The sequence below is a fragment of the Cibotium barometz genome, chromosome 31 (genome assembly GCF_041138505.1).
Source record: "Cibotium barometz isolate CiBa-2024 chromosome 31, ASM4113850v1, whole genome shotgun sequence".
NCBI lineage: Eukaryota > Viridiplantae > Streptophyta > Polypodiopsida > Cyatheales > Cibotiaceae > Cibotium > Cibotium barometz.
In genome coordinates, this window is record NC_141076.1 from 28,087,257 (window position 1) to 28,107,014 (window position 19,758).

Below are 19,758 nucleotides of genomic sequence, written 5' to 3' on the forward strand. Positions count from 1 at the left end.
TTCTGTCTTCTTATTGTAATTTAGCCGGCGGCGCACGAGACACTCTTTCAAGTTTCCAGCGATCCCACGTGGGCTTCGCACGTGCAATGATGTTAAATAGCGTGTTTGCAGACTCCAAAGAGCGAGTCACCTGACACGGCCGAGGCGAGCAACTCGTTGTGTGGTGATCTCGTGCAATGCGTTTGCACATCCCATGTGTTGCTAATTTCTAGCCCCTTTGTCATAAATTCACTACTTTCTTTAAACTAAAAAAAAGCCCCTTTGACAGTAAAAACAGCCTCTGCCCAGCTTGCCCCGTAAAATCAGAAATTCAACTGGAAAACGGGTCAGTGCGCCCAACTTCCTGTTCTTATAAGAGGAGACCTGGCAGTGCTTGACCAGTCTTGCTTATACAGCTCGTGCTAACTCACAGTCATCTCCCTCCTGCAGCTTGTGTAATCCACGGAGCATAAGCTGCTTCCCCTATTGAGCCGGGTGGATATGGCTCCTACTGCACCGGTCGAAGGGATCCCCCAGCCTGAATTATTGTGTGTTACTGGAGCTTCTGGCCACTTGGGCACCTGGCTTGTCAAGCGCTTACTAGAGAGAGGATACCTAGTGCGTGCCACGGTTAGAAACCCAGGTCAGTATACTGTATGCTCATGCTTGCATTGCATTTAGTGAATTTCTGCTCTTGCCAAAGGCCTAATCGTAGAACAGTCACCTTTTGGAAGGTTGATCCCAAACAATTGATGTCTTTTACTGCTAGGGTCATGCTACGATTTACGAAATGAGTTTCAGGTGTGCAAACCACGTGAAAAGTTGTGGGAATTTGGTGGCCATTTTCCCATTAAAACTCCTATGTTGTTTGCACACCCACACGCACATATGAAACCGTATATATGTATTTCTGTGTATATATATATGTGTGTATCAGTGTTTTTAAAAAAAAACAGCAAACCCTTACAAGGCACCTGCCAAATTTATGATTTCACTTGTAAAATTTATTTTTGCAATTTTAAAAATCTTTAAAATTGGTAAAATTTTAAGCATTTTAGTTATATTTTAAAGAAAAAATTCATGATTTAAGATCTAAGACCATAAATATTATCTGTGAACATTGGTGTGTATACATGAATGAACGATGTGTTAATTTAGATGGTATTGTTTAATCTCCTCTCAGACAGAAAATTCATTTGCGATTTGATACATAGCAGATGATCCTAAGAAAACAGCTATCTTAAGGGACCTTCCCGGGGCTAAGGAGAGGTTGCAGCTAGTTAGAGGCCAGCTTCTCGAAGAGGGTGGCTTTGATGAAGCAGTCTATGGTTGTAATGGAGTTTTCCATTGTGCAAGCCCAACAGAGTTCTCATTTGAAGACCCCTACGTGAGTATTTAGGATAGCGCTCTTGACTTGATTGATTTAGAGATCGCTCATTTCAGCGATCCAGAATTGAAGTGAACGCTGCCAAGGTTAAACTTAGATTAGTATTTTGTATTTTGTTGATGCAGAAGGATTGCATTGAGCCCGCCGTGCAAGGCACCAATAATGTGCTCAAATCTTGCTCCAAGTCTCCCTCTATTAAGCGGATCGTGTTCACTTCATCAGCAGCAGCTGTGAGGTTTACTCAGTTGGAGGACATTCCTGGCCAGAATTTTGATGAGAGCTGCTGGACAGATGTGGAGATGTGCGAGAGAGACAAGCCTCACGGATGGGTAAGTGCACTCGCAAATCAACCTACAAAAATGAGGGTACCTACAATACTTAGTTTGACTGATTTTACACTAGATCATGAAATATCCAAAATTAGTCATAACCCAATGCTCACAGGTAGATCCATTTATAATTACCCTTTGATTGCAAGAGGTACTCATGAATAATCATTTGTCTGTGATTGTTTTAACTTAACCTTTGCCTATGGTTATTTTCTAACGCTCGCTCAACATTCCTTCCCCAAAAAAAAAAAAAACATAATGAGGCAATCAATTGAATGCACAGACTGTGTGCAAGAGAAAAGCAGTGTTAATCTTCTAATCCTAGATTATCATTGCTAAAAAAGTTTCATGATTATTTACGATGTAGGGAAAGATTATGGGGAAGCCTTTCCTTAGAGGAAAATGGGGAGCTGGTGCTAAGTGCGATTAGGTACTTGGACAAGGCAGTGTAGAGGAAGGCTATGGGAGGCCTTTCCTTGAGGAAAATGGGTCACTGATGTGGCGTCAACCAGTGACCCATTTTCTTAAGAAAAGGGCAACCCATAGCCTTTCCTGACCATCATGGTCTTGGGGAGTGAAAACAATTTTAAAGGTTTTTTTGTATATCAGCACATGAAATAACGAACCAAGTTCTATATATAATCATGGTCTTGGGGAGTGAAAACAATTTTAAAGTTTTTTTTGTATATCAGCACATGAAATAACGAACCAAGTTATATATATATATAGAGAGAGAGAGGTTTTATTAGTTTTCAAATTTTTTTATCATTCATATTTCATCAACTCATTTGCTTTCATTTGAGTAAACTTCACACTGTTGATGTGTCAAGTGTCAATATCTTATGGTACATTTTCTTTAAAAACAAAGCCATTGATTTGACATTTTCTTTAAAAACAGAGCTCCTGATTTGACATTTTCCTAAAAACAAAGCTCCTAATTTGACATTTTCTTTAAAAACAAAGCTCCTGATTTGATGAGCTTTTGATTTATTCTTCCCATCAATATCCTATGATACATTGCATCTAAAAATGAATTGATGGCTTTGATTTATTTTCCCAAGATGGCTTTGATTTATTTTCCCAAGACCCAAGACCAGATGATTAAGCAAGTTAATGCCCTTTTTTTTTTGGTGCAGCCGTACTTCGTCTCCAAAACGCTTTCTGAGAAGAAAGCATTTGAGCTTGCAGAGGAGTACAAGCTGGATTTAGTCACAATCCTACCTACCTTAGTCACTGGCCCCTTCTTGATTGACAAGCTCCCTAACAGCGTAGCGGATGCTATCTCGCTAGTCACAGGTACTGTAATTTGTTGTGGTTATTTAGGGCCTATCAATCATTTGATGAGTGTGGACGGTGTTATTAAACATTAATGTGTATATGACAAGGTAATTATGAGTTTGGGCGTGTTGGTAACGCAACATTAATGTGTAAACGACAAGTTAATTAAGAGTGCCTGAGGGATTGTTTAATTTCAGGCGACTCTTCCCATCATAAATTCATAAGGCGGATCTCGTATGTGCACATCGATGACATCATAGATGCCCACATCTTCTTGTACGAGAATCCGGTGGCCAAAGGGCGCTTCATCGGCTCCTGCACCGATGCGTCCATTACGGAGATCGCGGAGCTCCTTAAGAAGCTCTACCCCAAGATCAAGTTACCTGAAAAGTAAGCAGCTTCTTTCAAGTTTTCCTTCCTTTCTACGCACTTCACGAGTTTTCCTTCTCTCTTTCCACATTCACACATCCACACTATTGTTTTCAAGTTTCCATCTGTCTTTATTACACATTCACACACATCCACATCCACATCCACATCCACACTACTATGTACACTATTCTCTAACTACCTATTTACACATCCATACTATTATCGAACTACCACCGCATGGGAACTGCTTGAGCTCCTCGCTCATTAAGGACAGTGACAATGGACAACACGCAAGTCACTAGCCAGTGTTCCTTGGTCACTCAAATAGCATGTTTTCTTTTAGTTTTAGTTGATCTCAAGAAGATTTGTTTCTGAAAAGAAAAACAAAAGCCAACGAGGTGATAGTCCTGGGTTCACCCCCCCCTCCTTGGTGCTTCCTCAACAGTATCGCTTTAAGGGTGGGTGTCCATGGACGATGAAAAATTGTTAACTATGGAAGGATCTTGGGCTTGATACCATTTAAGAAAGAAACAAAACAAAAAAAAACATTAGAATGGAAATTTACTAGATTACCTTAATTATATAGGTTCTACCTGTTGTGATTGAAGGATATTTACGTAAATTATTTAACTGCCCCAAAAACAGCGTTTGGGGTGCTTGAATAGAAAGGATATGAAAGGGTGATTGTATGTACACACTTTTTTGTAGGTGTATTAATTAAATGCCATCGACGTGGCATTTAAGTATTTAATTAATACAACCTTAGGCATGATTTCTCCCACGGCTACCCTTCCCTCTCCTCCTCTCTCTCTCTCCCTTTACTCGTTAAATGAGTCCTTTGAGGCCTTCGATAGAGAATTGTGAGAGACCTTAAATAGAAAGGTTATGGGTCCTTTGATAGAGAATTGTGAAAGACCTTAAATACAAAGGGTATGGGTGAATCCACGCAAATAGAAAGCAGATGGGGGCTCATCATTTCATTGCCTTAAATAGAGAGGATGGTGAATGCATGCAAATAGAAAACATATAGGGGCTCATCATTTCATTGCCTTAAATAGAGATGATATGGAGTTTTCATAGCATTAATCATTACATACTAAAACGAAACCTTAGAAAAAAACTCTAAAATAAAACCTTAGAAAAAAAACTCTTGTTCTTGAAAATCTCACGAATATATTTGATGATATGAAAAAAAAATAAAAAAAAAATTGGTGCTGTATTTGTTCCAAGCTCTTTCATCTTGTTAGCTTAAGCATGTCCTATGAGCCTCACCGAATTTGTATTTTTTCAGAGAATTTTTTTATTTCTATGTGGATGTTTGGAAGCCGTTATTGATTGAATAGTCAAAATATTTATCACAATTACATGATAATTTTCTCGCAAAGAGTTTTTTTTTTTTCCAACAAACTTGCCATGTTGTGTTTGTGGCAGCTTTGACTACGTTGGGGAGATCGTGCCTCACTACATGGACAATTCCAAGCTGAAGAAGTTGGGATTTGAATTCAAACACGGGCTTGCAGACATGTTCGAGGGGGCTATCCAATGTTGCGTCGAGAAAGGACTGCTTCAATACCCTCAATAAAAGTATTAAGATTACAAAATAAATAATGCGTCATGGTGGATTAGAAATTGTCTTTTTTTTTTCTTTTTTGTCTTTCAGTTTAGTATCCACTAAACGAAGCTTATTGTATCTCACGAGTTACAATACATACTACCTGATTTCTATTATAGGATCATTTTCCATCATTATTTTAAGGCCATGGTTAACGTCCAAGAAAACTTGTGCCTAGCATTTAGTGTTTCTAAGAGAGAATTTGTAATAATAATAACTACTAAACCACTTGTGAAAAATTATAGCAAGTGTCCCAATTGAAAAGAAGGGGAAATAGTACAATACCCTCATTTTGAGTGACAGTCCTTGCTATGTGTGACCATTGAGAGCCCTTGCTCTGTCCCCATTTGAAAAGAAGCACTTAGCAAGGTTTTAGGGTTGTTAGGGCTCATGGCTTGAGCGGATTGTGTGAACAATGGAGGCGATGACCTTGACAAGTGACCCACCTTGTTAAACGTCTAAGGTTCACGGCATTACTTACTTCATGCCCAATATAAGAGGGTAAACCATTACTTAATTCATGCCCACTCAAAAGACAGAGGGTGAACCAATGTTTGGAAAAAAAAAGTATTTTTCTAAAAAGTGGAAAACCTTCATCTAAAATTGTGAAATTATTTATAAAGGAAAATCTTGAAATATGAAGGTTTTTGTTTTATAACTTCTCAATATTTGGAAGCATTTGTACCTTTTAATTTTTAAATTTGAAAGTATTTTTCAAAATATGTAGGTGCAAACTACATGAAACTTGGACTAACTTGGATTTTTTTCAAACACTAGTGAACACTCAAAAAACACCCAAGACAAAAATGGTGAAGTAAATTCAAATGCCATGCTATCCTAAAACTCTTAAGAAGGCATGAGGGAAATTGAAAATTTATTTGGAGTGAAAAAAGAGACGATTAAAGAGGAAAAAATGACATAAGCTACTTCTTTACACTTGAATAAACTACACAGGAATATGCCATGATAAATATGCTTTGTAAAATATGGAGTTGTGATGATAAATATGCATGATAAAATATGGAGATTTGAAGATTTTTGAAAATCAATAAAACCTTTTGGCAACAATGAATGTGTTATTACCTCAAAAGTTGTTATAAAAACTTCATCGTTTAAGGTCATTATTTATCTCGATTGGCCCAGTGATTATCCTTCTCTCTTTAATACAAAATAATAACTTTTTTTTAACTAATTTAGTTGTCTCTCTCTCTCTCTCTCTCTCTCTCTCTCTCTCCCTCCCTCCCTCCCCCTCATTTTCTCTCTTCTTTGTCTCCCTCAAAAGTTGTTATAAAAACTTCATCGTTTAAGGTCATTATTTATCTCGATTGGCCCAGTGATTATCCTTCTCTCTTTAATACAAAATAATAACTTTTTTAACTAATTCAGTTGTCTCTCTCTCTCTCTCTCCCTCCCCCTCATTTTCTCTCTTCTTTCTCCCATCTTTTTTCCCCCTTAAAGAAACTTTTTTATTTAAAACAAAACAGAATAACTTAAAATTTGAATTCTCTCTTGAACACTCTTGAACCTTGTGTACCTCTCTCTCTCTCTCTCTCTCTCTCTCTCTCTCTCTCTCTAATTTTATCTTTCTTGCTCTCTCTAATTGCGTCTATTTCTCTTGAAGTGGCTCTCTCAACACTCACCCTGATTCTCTCTTTCTAACTCTCTCTAATTCTCTCTTTCTAACTTTGTCTCTTTTACTTTCTTAATCTCTCTTACTCTATTTCTCTCGAACTCACCAATTCTCTCTCTCTCTCTCTCTCTCTCTCCCCTCTAACTCACCTTCTTCTTCCTCCTCTCTCTCTCTCTCTCTCTCTCTAAATCTCTCTTACTCTCACTACCTCTCTATATTTCCCTCGAACTTGGCAACTCACTCTTGAAATCTCTCTAAGCCACTCTCTAACTCTCTCTATCTTCTCACTTTGACACTCACTTTCCTCTCCCTACATGCTACAAGTGCAGCCAACCAGATCACTTTGCTTCTTGATGTTGGAAGACCTCTAAACAACCAACTGCTCAACATCACAACAACAAAGAGGTACTACCTAATGAAGACCTCAAAACAACCAGCTACTCAGCTTCACAACATTGAAGAGGTGCCTAATAAAGATGGTGATGACTATGCTCTAGATTGGTCTGAAGATATGCTACATGATGATGTCAACATGACCAAAGCAATATGCCAGATAACTCTATTTCAGTTCATTCATTGCTTAAAATGAAGGGTAAAATTAATCGTCTGACTCATGATATTATTGTGTTGCATGATGATGGTAGTACATGATTTTATTTCTAAGCGTGTTGTTAAGAAACTGCAATTCGAGATACACCCATCACTTTTAGAAGGTTAAATCTACATCCTAAGATACACGTTATAATGGTACTAAGGAAATTGGGCATTTCAAAATTGTCATTGGCCCTTATAAAGAGAAAAGAAACCTCTGCATGCCTTTTCATCATTAATTTAATCCTTAAATTGACTATGATACACATACATTGCGGATCACACATCATAATGAAACTTTAACTCATCATGAACTCTAATCATTGTTATCACATACTCAAGCAAAATGCGCATGTTACGCCTATTAGCTCATGTGGCAGAAGGTGTAGGCAACCCACTCCCCACGTCGTGAACACAACTTGGTATCGCACGTGTGGAGGTGGCAAACTGTAACCACCAGAGAGCTGTTGCCAAGAACAAGAAGCCTCAGTGTAAAAGGGCAATTGGTCACTGTTGCAGATAGTGACAAGGAGATGATACAGTGATAGATAGGGATAGAGATAGATGCTCAGATAGAAGTAATGTATGAAGTGTGAAGTCATTGTATGCTCTCAACTAATAGTTGATAGTTTTTTTCTTGAAGCTTGTTATAGTAATAGACACTCAAATAATGGTGGCCTTTGTTGGGCAATTGCTCTGTATTAATCTACAATACTTTTGGAATATAACCTAGAGCAAGCTTGCCATTTCATTATTGTTTTGTGTTGCTCTCTGCACTATGTGGATGAAGTCTACAGTGTCTCTGTTTTACTAAACATGTTGTCTATGAGAGTGAGTGAGACAGTTAGTTGATGCAGAGTGAGAACAGAGAGAGTGAGAGTGAAGGTTTGTTTAGTAGAATGGTACTCTATGTGTCCCCGCCGTGACCATTTGGGAGTGTGATGCAATTAGTGGTGTGTGATGCAGAGTGAGAACAGTGAGAGTGAAGGTTTGTTCAGTAGAATGGTAACCTGTGTGTCCTCGTGACTATTTGGGAGTTGGCGTTCTTACCTGGAAACTCTAGTGCTACATGTCTCCCATGGCATTGTATGTTTGGTCTGTCCCACAAACTACTGTCTTGCCATTGCGCTGAGAGGGAAATCAACGAGAAACACCTGGAGATCTTGCTGGGGAAAACCTTCGTTGAGTAACATTCTGCTCCATGAGGCAAAGAAAAGGGTGGGTTCACTTAGAACAAGTCCAAGGAGAAACCATAGCATGAAAGGAATTTTCCAGAAAAGACAATGCGAAGAGCCTTTCACCACATAGAACAACCAGATTCAAGTACGATTTCCACATATTCATGAATCTACGGATGGTGAAACATAATGCCTTCCAAGAGACCCTTTAGGAAGCTCGCAGTTGGTAATTCCTCGCACCATTACCATTCTTTAGTATTAAACTTGTCATGGTCACTCTATACTGCTCCACATAGTTGTTATCATAGTTCTGTAAAGCGGTCTGAATAAACAAAATTCACAATGTCAAACCGCAAATCTAGGGACACGAAGGGATTCATGCATAAGAGACTCTAGAGAATATATTCTACATGGATCATCACCCTCCAACCCACAGGAGTGTGAGTCTCCTTGCTTGGGCACTTGAACATGCTTGATCTCTGACTTGTACAATTCATAGTCTCCATATAGGGAACCAAGATCATGAAGAAGCATTTTTATACACTTGCATAATAAATAAGCTTTCACAATAAGATACATTGCCAACTTCAAGCAGCCATAAATACTAGAGAAAGGTGATTGGAATGTTTACTTACAAGCCTAACTCAGGATGTGATCTTGGTACTGAATTAAGGGTCCACATGATTCTCTTATCCAATTCTATATCAGCAAGGCTCCAATGGTTCCTAAAGTAGAAATCTCTAAAACTAAGGCATCCCCTATCTATTAGATGCATATGACTAACAAGATAGAGAAGTAACATACCTTGATTCATATGGAAGAATTACTATTGTAACCTCCAGCATGTTCAAATACGTAAACCACTTTTGGATCTCTTGTTCTGGGAAGTGCTCCTTTTTCTTAGCAATGGTGCTAACTGAGAGTTCAGAATAAACATCTCAAAATGGCTCTCTTGAGGAAGCTGGCACTTTAATAAACTACAAAACAAGGGTAACTCGTTGAGAAAAAAGGAAAGAACTAAAGAGGGAAGGACCATATCATCAGTAAATGCAATTTGGATACTTACTTTAGGCATTGTCACGTATAGGATAGTGTCTGAGATAGTGTGATGTCCTATCCATCAAGGTCCTGACATCCACCAGGTCAAGGGAGAGTTGTCTCTCACCATCTTCCATATTCACAAAGACAAAATACCCCTTTGCAAGCTCCTTAGCATCTCCAAGTTGGCTGACTCCAACTCTTGTGTTTCTTTGATGTACTGTTCTTGGATATTTGCTGGGGTTATTTTTACTTGTTGATCCTTTTCTTTTCTGATATTGTGATCGTCCTCCCGTTTGGCCTCCTGTTGTGCCCTTGCTCTTGTGTTAACATCATGTGTAATCTCTACAATTTTTATTTTATCTTATGGAGCTCTTGTTTTGCTGGTGGAATCATCAGGATGTCTCTCATCTTTGGATCTATAAGCTCTACAGGGTGTAGAAGCTTCTCATACCTCCATCTAAGCCTCTTCAATGTCTCACAGTTCTTGGGCATTATCGTCATCCTATGCACGTGGGCACACACAACACATAGGCCATTCATTAGGGCCAAAAACGGCTAGAAAAGGGCTGTTTGTTAATCTAAGGATTAAGAAATTATCCAATTGTGAATTGACACGTATACAAAAGTATGGCATTCTTGTCTCCTCCAAATGTCTTCTTAACGGTTCTATTTTGGTGGCGAACGGCTAAAACGGCTAAATTTAGACGTTTACGATGGCTAACATTAAAGTTTGGGTCCAAAATAGTGACATCTTGTTCCATTTTTTATTTCAAAAAATCAAGCATGAAGATACGAAATCCTCTTTTCAGGCCTTGAAAACAACGCTATTAATGACAAAACACCAAATTTTTTCAAACGTCTACTTTCCACCTTCCCTTCATTTTGGCATATGGTTTATTCTCTTTTCTTTGCACTTTCAAAAGATTCACTATTCAAAAGATTCACTTTCAAAAGATTCACTATTTTTCTCTTATCTGTGGGCTTCTATGGCGTCCTCACGTCGTCCTTCTCATAATATAACTTCTTGTGATTTTCATAACACGAGAGAAGATGGTGTTTGGAAACCCATGTCTTTTCGTGTGAATGATTGGGTAACAATGCTTCCCTCTTGCAAAGGTGCCCACCACAGGGTGAAAAGAACCAAGCGAAATGAAGTGAAATCCCATTGGAAAGGTCGTGTTCTTGCATTCAAAGTGACCGACAATGGCTGGCTTGCAAAAGTTCAACATGTCTACATGGCCAAAGACATGGTGTTGAACTTGGATGAACATCCAATTCTCCATTCTTACTGTAATTCAACAAAACTTTATCTATTTGATACAACACAATATTTCTCTTTCTGATATATTTGTTGTTTGTTTCATTTCAGTTATCTTTCCATCAACAGCTGTGGAGTGGCAGCCTGTTGAGAGCTTAAGTGGCACATTCAAAGCAATTCACAAGGGGATTGCAGATGTCATGTACGCAGACAAACCACCTTCATTTTACAAATCAGTGGATTTATTTGTGTATTTTGCAGAATACAGGGTTCCATCAAGAGAAGGTGTTCATGGAGAATTATATGACATACCTATTCCCACATTAATGTCACTAGAATGGAAAGTTCCTGATCCAAATACCATAACAAGCTTCAAATCCAAAATCAAAGATGATATTCTTAAAGCTATGTCTCCTGGAAGGATTTCAAGAAGGATAAAAATTCAATGGTTCTTGCCTATACATGTCTTTGTGGCATGTTTCAAAACAATGGAATTGGAGAGGACAAGAACGATGTGGCTTAATAGAAGACTATCTCTGACTGATATGGACACTGTACTTGGAGAAGGATGGAGTACCAAGGAAACTTTTCATATGGGGGACAATATCAGTTGTAGAGTAAGCCCAAATTCTTTGTCCATCTCATACCAACTGTGTCGCCAATCCCTAGTTTTGGGCTATGACTATAGGAGATGGAAAAGCAAGCTTGGTAGTTGGGTCCCTTTGGATTTTGAAGAGAATTGTCCAGAGTTTGAATTTAACATCATAGTCCATCCATTCATAGATCCCAGGAAACTCATAGTAACATCAAACTGGCGACTACAACATGTAAGAGAGTCGCTTGAGTTTCTGGACGAAATATCACCTGAATATAGATTCAAAGTAGATGATATTGTTGTCAGTACAAGGATGGAGAGTGTAACCTCATGCATCACATGTCTCCCCCCAAAAAAAGTTGTATTTGAGCCACTTGCAAGGACAAGTTTGTATAGTTGAAAAGGATTTCTCCAATAATGTAATCAATATATTTTGCTAGATTTCGTCTTGACTTCTTCACAAAATTGGTTAACAAATTGTTTGCGACACAGAACAAGGTTTAACAGTTGAATATCAAATTATTGATACTGAATTTAAGTACAGAATATTGTCCCAAAAAGGGTGTGTTCATATGGACAAAATGAACAAAACAAAATCCAATATGTGGAATCACTCTACAAAATCAACTTTCCTTTTGGCATGAGATGACCCTGCATCTTTAGAGAATCTTTCTCTCTTCTGTTTGCTTCGATCAAATTTTGCTGATTGAGGTTCAAGTTCTGGAGTTTTCAGCACTTGAGGTGTTGGAGAGGAAGACTTTAGAGTGAATTCCTCCAATGGTGGTAAGTTGGGCTCCTCTCTGAGACCTTCACGTGTTGGCGAAGGAGATTTGGCAGTGGGGTCTGGTTGTGGAGAAGGTTCTTTGGAGGTTGGCCTTGGAGACTTGGCAGTCTTCTTGGGGAACATGAACAAGAAATTTAATGGAGAGCCAACATTTGTCCTCTTACCACCTTTGTTGGATAAATGACGCTTCTGAATTTTAAATTTCACTGGTGAGTGAAAAGGAAGACCTTTAGTAGCACTCCTCTCTTTGACAGGGGTCTTCTCTTTGATAGGTGTCTTCTCTTGAGCTGGAGAAGAGCTCTTCTCTTTGGCAGGAGGACTGGGGATTTTCTCTTTTTTAGGAGTCTTCCTTTGAGCTGGTGAAGAGCTCATCTCTTTGGCAGGAGGGCTAGGGGTCTTCTCTTTAGCAAGAGGGCTAGGGCTCTTCTCTTTAGCAGGAGGGGTAGGGATCTTCTCTGTAACCTGAAAGATCTTTCCTTTAGAATGGCTCTTCTCTTTAGAATGGCTCTTTTTCCCCTTGGAAGATCTGCTCTTAGTAGGGCTCTTCTTCCTCTTCTTCTTCTCTTTGGCAGAGGTCTTTTCCTTTTTGAATGAGTCATCCTTGTCTTTGCTTTCCTTCTTCTCCCTTTTCCTTTTCTTTGAAGTTGTATCCTTGGCTCCTTTATTAGGTGGAAAGGGAGAATCAAGATCATATGGATTGATGGATCTGCTCAAAACCATGGACACTGCCTTCTCCCTTACCCAACTTACCCAAGAATCTGGATACTCATGCAACTAAGACAAAAGAAAAAAAGAAAGTAAGAAAAAAGGTCACTAAATGTATTCACTAAATCAATTAATTGTTTTCATTCATGAACTTACAGTAAGTGTTGTCATTCTAAATCTTGACTCAAGATATCTCCAAGCATTAGCAAGAACCATCCATCCACAAGATGTTGAGTCTTTCTGCAAGGGAACTTCCTGATTGAAGTACTTAAAATCTTCAAGTTTGTAGTCTACATAGGTAGAACCTAGAAAGCTCAAGATAAGTTTGGCAGCACTGCAAGCATAAAATATTGAGGGTCAACCAAATAATTGAAATCATACAAGAAATTGTTCTGGAACATAAACCATGGAAAAGTTGATTCTTACATTTTACTTCTCCCATGAATGGATGCCAAAGAGTTCATAAATATCACATCTCTATCCAATAGATTGAAGATAATAAGACTCCAATGGCCTCTGTGATAATATGAACACTGAAATTAGTAATGAATACTGTCATGTCTATTATAGGCAAAAGATAATTGAGAATGAGTCTTACACTTCAACATAAGGGTATATAATGTAATTGCAGGTAAGCATATCAAAGTTTTTGAGAAAACTTGCAAGATCCCCTTGCCTATTGAAAAGGCACTGTGTAACAAGGGGATCAAGAATGGTCACTTGCACAGCCATTGATTCATGAAGATCCCTTATAAGACATCTGGAGACACAATTAAAACATGTCAACAAAATATGGAGTCTGAGAAATTCATCAAGAAAACAAAAGCAAATCAACACAAACCTCAGACAGATGAAGAGGACTGTGTCAGATATCTCAATATTGTGATTCACAAGCATACTTGTGTCCTCAGGGGCAATGTCACAATAAACCTCATCCTCTCCATGCATGGACACATTTACTATCATTTGACCTGTCACATTCTGATAACGCTCTGAATTGGATGCATGGAGAATTTCAGCTTGCTGAGAAAGAATTGCATCCTCTGAAATCTTCTCCTGCTCTCTCTCTTTTTCAACTTCTTCTTTGATATCTTGAACTTTTCTTGTATCATAAGAATGAGAAATATCTTCAATCACAACTGATTGCTTGGGTTGCCTTGCTGGAGGGATATTAAGAATTTCAAAAGCTCTCATATCTTGACTTGGAATAGGCTCCAAAGCTTTGTCAAACTTATATCTAAGTCTGGACACAAGCACAAAATCTTTGCTCATAAGAGTGATCCTATGAGCAAATGCAGCAGCAATGTAGCCATCATTCATAAAGTCGATTAAAAAATATTCAGCAGCCTCTTGAAGACACATGAGGGCCTGGGTCTCCCATCACACTTTCTGAAGATTTGTGTTTCTCATTTTGCCAACTAACCTTTCTGATATGTCCCTGACAACCCGAGTAAATGGCAGTCGAGGGATGAGAAGACTAGTAGATTTCTATGCTGCTCTTATCTCTCTTAAGGACTTCACTTGATAATTCAATCTCTTTCTTGCTGTCGCCCTTGCAGGAGGCTTTGGAAGAGGCTGTTCTTGTTTGGAAGGTCCTGGTTTGTCCTCATCTTTTTCAGTGTCCAAAGGTGGGTAAACTTCCCTTGCAATCTGTTTCGTCCTTGCCATTGAAGCTTGAAATAGGAGACCAGATGAAGTGATTTGTGTAATAGGATAAAAAAAATAAGGTGGCCCGAACGAAGCGATAGAGCGAATCCGAAGAAAATGGAAAGTGATAATCGCTTGGTTCAGGAAATGAAAAAAGTAGAAGTCTCGAACGAAGCGATGAGGCAAATCCAAAAATCTCGGATAAGCGTAATCGCTTGATTCGGGCAATGAAGAAAAGGACGGAACGAAGCGATAGATCGAATCCGAAGAAAATGGAAACTAATAATCGCTTGGTTCAGGAAATGAAAAAAGTAGAAGTCCCGAACGAAGCGATGAGGCAAATCCAAAAATCTCGGATGAGCGTAATCGCTTGATTCGGGCAATCAAGAAAAGGACGGAACGAGGCGAGTAAAGGGTTCCGAATGCCCTGGAAATGTGCAATCGCTTGATATGGGAAAGAAATGAGAAAGTAAGTTTGGGAAATAAAGTAGCCTGTTTTCGCTTGATACAGTGTCGGAGAAAAATATGAATATTTTCAACAAAATTTACTTTTTATACCTCGAGAATGTCGTACAAATTACCGTTGGGTACACGTGTCATCTCATCATTATTGCCACGTGGCATAAACGGTCACTATTTAAGGTGTTTTACTCACGCAACATATATTTTTCAAAACTCTCTTTCAATTTTTTAAGCCAGTTTTGGACCACTTATTTGCGTCAAATCAAGCTGTGCACCGTATTATCTTCCAAGCCCTATTTTGCAAAACTCAATATTAATTTTTGGGACCTTGGAATTGCCAAAGCCCGCACCAAGCGATAGAGGCATTCCAATTTTTTTGGACCTTTCGTTTTCGCTTCGTTCGGGCTCAAGCATTTTTCTCAAATATCTCAATGAGTAAAAGTGTTGCGGGTCGACATGAACTTGTTGAAGAAAGCCCAAGCGAGAAACTCTTGAATGCTATCTTGCAAGATGGTCATGATATGAAGATATACGTTGATGCAGTGGAGATATTCAATCCAAGGTTTTCTCTTTCAGATGTTTTGTTGAAGCTTAAGGACATTCTTGAAGATGATTACAAGCAATTTGAAATGTCAATTCAAGCTCATTGTTTTCGTATAGGAGACCATGATTTTTGTCACCTTACAGATTTTACACAGCTGTCTGTGGAGAAAGCCAAAGTTATAAAGAGGTTCAGTAGGTTTTCAAATAGAAACTCTTTCACATGTCCTTCATCCATTTCTTGTCCAATCCATAAAAAGCATTGCAACCTTGTCCCCAAGGATGTCTCCTTTCTTTTCTTCCTATTTTTGAAAGCAGAAATACAGGATAAAGAGCAACAGCCACAAATTGATTCAGAGAATGAAGAAGAAAACTTGAATGTCACCACAGTTTCAAAGTTAGAGAAAAGTGAGATTTTAGAAGAGGAAGAAATTGATGTTCAAGCTGAGGAGAGAGAAAGTGCCAATCTTGATGTTGTAGAATTTAGGGCTTTCACTATTACTGAAGAGCCCTTAGAGGAAGCAAGCATATCTGAATCCTCTGTTACTCTTCCAAACCTTCCTTTCTTCTTTATTAATGAGAAAGATTTTATTCCTCTGTCCTATCTTCAAAGTCTCTTCAATATAAGAGAAGACTACTGTATTACAGCAATTTCAGAAGCTTGTGAAGTGGCCAAAGACTTTATTGATACAGAAGTAGAGTCAAAGGAAGAGTTTTTGGCACTTGATTTGCAAACATCTGACCACTCATTTATCCCTGCTAATGATGCACTTGCCTTGTGCCTTAAAAAAGTGGAAGAGGGGAAACCTTCCTTGAGTGATGAGGATTTTGAGAACAGGCTTATTGAGTTGGGTATTGAGTCTTTTGGCAGAGATTTCAAGCTTCAGGCAGATTCTGATAAAGTGGAAGGGTTGGCTCATGCAACTTGATGAAAGACAAAGTAGTAATTGAGGATGAGTTGCAGAAGGTAGCTTCCATTTAATCTTTTGTAAAATGTTATTGTGATTGTAATTTTTTTAAATTGAGGTTTTTGTCTTGCAGATTTAATTGCTTGATAAGGATGATTTTCTTGGAAGAGCTAGAGGCAGCAGAGTGAAATCTACAGACACCAGGTCAAGAAAGTCTTCATCTGCTCTCATGCACTACTTGCCTACATTGGATAAGGCTGTGTTCTGTGCATTCCACATGAACTTCTCTGAAGATGCTGAGTTGCCAATTTTTGCCTTGAAGGTGTTGTCAAGGTTCATGGGATATACTCCCCTTCCAATAAATGCTAACAAGGTTTTGCTTCTTGAGAGAGCTGCTGCTCTTAGAATCTTTGGATATGCTGCAGGTCTCAATGCCTCAAGAGCAGGATACTTTCTTTGCTACTCTAGCTATGCAGCTGCAGCTGAGGTGTCAGATATCAATCTTCTTGGGGATTATAGAAGGAGAAAATTTTTGAGATACAGAGGTGACATGCCAAGTAGTCCCAAGAGAATCAAAAACTAATGTACACAATATTTTGCAAGGACCGATTATATTTCAGCAAATATTTTGTTAGAGGTACAAATGTGTTAGTAATCATTAGTCTCTTTCTTGAGGTGTTGGTGTAGTTTTAGATTGCTCGGTCTTTGATCTCATCCTTTGTAATTGCCTCCTGTAGAACCAATTGAATAATTCTTTAAGTGCATTGCTTCTTCTTTGTCCACCTCCTCCTCTTCGGGTACATCTAAAAAAGGAAGTTCTCGCTTGATAATGAGACTTTTCCATTCCTTGTGTATTCCATGTTGCAAGTGGTCCTTCTGTAGCAAAATATGGTCCATGCAAGTAAAGAATATGCTACAAAGATAATTTTTGTTAGTACATTTAAGAAAGTACAAGTAATAAGTTTGGACACACCAATTTATAACTGTTTTGATAAGTCTGAACACTCACCAAGTAATAAGTTATGTCTTTTTCTCCCCAGGCATCTATGATAGCTTTGATCAAAAGCTTTATTGCTTTTTTGAAATCATCTGCATAAGTATTTGAACCAACTTGTTGTCTAAGGACTTTGAAAAAATTGTCGAGTTTTTTCCAAACTTCCATACGTTTGTGGGCTACATCTGGTCTACTTTTGACATTTGTGGTGATGACACATAGCTGTTTCCAACAGTTCCACATTGCGTTGACTTGTTTGGTGTCATGGTTGCTCAAAAATCTTCTCGCTTTTGCTCCTCCCATTGAAACATCTTGCAGAACATCACCTGTACCTCCAGAAAGAACAGGATCTTTTTTAAGATGCACTTCCCCACCATGAAAACCCATTTGAGAGAGCAAGGCTTCGCACTTTTCTATGCACTCATCTGCAAGTTTAGTCGGCTTAATAGAATATGCATAGTCCAGATGAGGTCTGAGCAATTTGTTCAAGATTCTTATCTCTGCATGCAATGTACATATATGCACATTTTTCAAATGTATTGGTAGAATTGGATCCCATATTTTAAGAGAAGTTGGATAATCGACGACATTCACATTATTTCTGGATGGTGGTTTTCCAATCTCATTTTCTGCAAGCCATTCTCTTGTCCTTGTGCTTGCCATGCAATACAGACATGGATATTTGGTATTTGCTCCTCCACATACACCAAACATACACTTCAACGCCTTGAGGTCGGCACTCAAATGCCATTCCACAATGAAATCACCTATGTCATCAACATGAAGGTGTTCACCTGTATTTTGGCTCTGAATAACTGAAGGAATGTCTGTTTGTGAGAAGAGCCACTTTAATGTTTCATGACTCTCTACTGGTACCTGAGCTGATCCAATCCACCATAGCTCCATTTCTGATTGAGTTTTGTGGTATGGAGAATCAAGCTTACCTTGACTATAGTCCAATGCTTTATTCATTAGGGATATAGATATTCTTTCCATTTTTTGACATTTTTGGATTTGAGCTTCATCTAATTTTAAAACAAATACAAGTTTTCCTTCACAATCTATTTCCCTTATGTTGTAATATCTCACCATAAAAGATTGGACTTTTCTAATGTTCATCCAAATATTATTATAAACGTTGTATTCAAAAGATGATTTTTTTTTGTCTCTCATATGGCATTGTTCCCTCAATATGGAAATACTCTCCGAAATGTTTAGAAATTTCCTGATTTAACAGAGTTCTGTATTTTCCAACATTGTGAGGTCTAGGCAACCCAAAAGCTTTGATTTTGTAATACTTAAGGACCCTGAACCAGGTTTTAGAGATGGCTCTGTATCCCTTTCTACTCACTCCCACTGTGTCACAAACTTCTTGCATTTGGGAAGGCTGGACTAATAAGTCCATATCTTTTAAAAGATGTTGAAAGACCAGTTTTTTTTTACTTTGATTTTCAGGAAGTTCTAAAAGTTTCAAGATATCCGACCTATTCATAAGCTCATTCAAAAATCTTACCCTTTCCTGAGCATTAGACATGTCAAATCCTAGAAGGTTAGTAACATGATCTCTTATAAGTTTTAACCTTTTTTTTCTTTGTCCAGATCTCTCTGTTAAGTTAACTACATCCCGCATTCGTTTTACTCGTGCTCTTAATCCTATTGGAGTTTCTTTTAAGGTTTTCAATTGATCATTTTCTTGTTTCAAAGATAGTATTTTGTTTTCAAGTTCTATAATTTTTGTTGCATTCAAAGATGAAGTATTTTGAAGATATGTAGTATATTCTGCATAATTAATATGTGATTGAGATAGTCTTGAACTATAGCCAAGTAAGCCATCCTCCCCATCACCAACAAATCTAATCAAATCATGTGGTGTGTGAAAAGAAGGATACCTTCCTGTTTTGGGATCCGATGGATATAGACTTCCATCTGTCCATAGGTCAATATGCTTCTTTCCTTCGTTGCGAAGATGTTGAGCTTCATTTGCACATGAAAGGGATCTTTGGTAGACACTCCGTGTAGTTGCATACTCTTGGTTGAGCTTGATATTCAAATGAAACTTACGATTAGATGTATCACTCATTACTAACAAAGCTAAAAATATAAGCAGAGCTATTAGAACATGAGAGACACAGAAAAATGAGAATGAGATGTAGCTTGTGAAATTTTCAGAGAAGCAGAGGAGTGAAATTTTTTTGGAGAATGGATAAGAGCGCGTTTGGAGAGAATGGTCATTTTGCCACGTAGTCACTAAAAGAGGACAAATTTCGAGATGAGCCATTAAAGAGTAGCATGAAAACGATATATTTTTTTAGATTTTAAAATATGCACTTAGATACGTATTCAATCAGATAGATACGCTTTAAATATCCAAAATGGCTAAATTTGGAGCCGTTTTGACCGTCAACATTCTACTAATTAGCAAGTTAGCGAAATTCCTTACACAGCCCATTTTGAGACGTTTTTGGCCC

The 19,758-nt window shown here is 38.2% G+C and overlaps 1 protein-coding gene across 1 annotated transcript; it reads left to right on the forward strand.

Moving 5' to 3' along the window:
• The first annotated feature begins 308 nt into the window (after positions 1-308).
• Positions 309-5,073, forward strand: DFR (dihydroflavonol 4-reductase). Its single transcript, XM_086824964.1, has 7 exons — positions 309-326; positions 422-622; positions 1,197-1,366; positions 1,492-1,695; positions 2,832-2,991; positions 3,171-3,363; positions 4,777-5,073. Exons 2-7 carry the CDS (start codon positions 481-483, stop codon positions 4,925-4,927), a joined length of 1,020 nt encoding a protein of 339 aa, XP_086681090.1. The 5' UTR covers positions 309-326; positions 422-480; the 3' UTR covers positions 4,928-5,073.
• Positions 5,074-19,758: the final 14,685 nt, after the last annotated feature.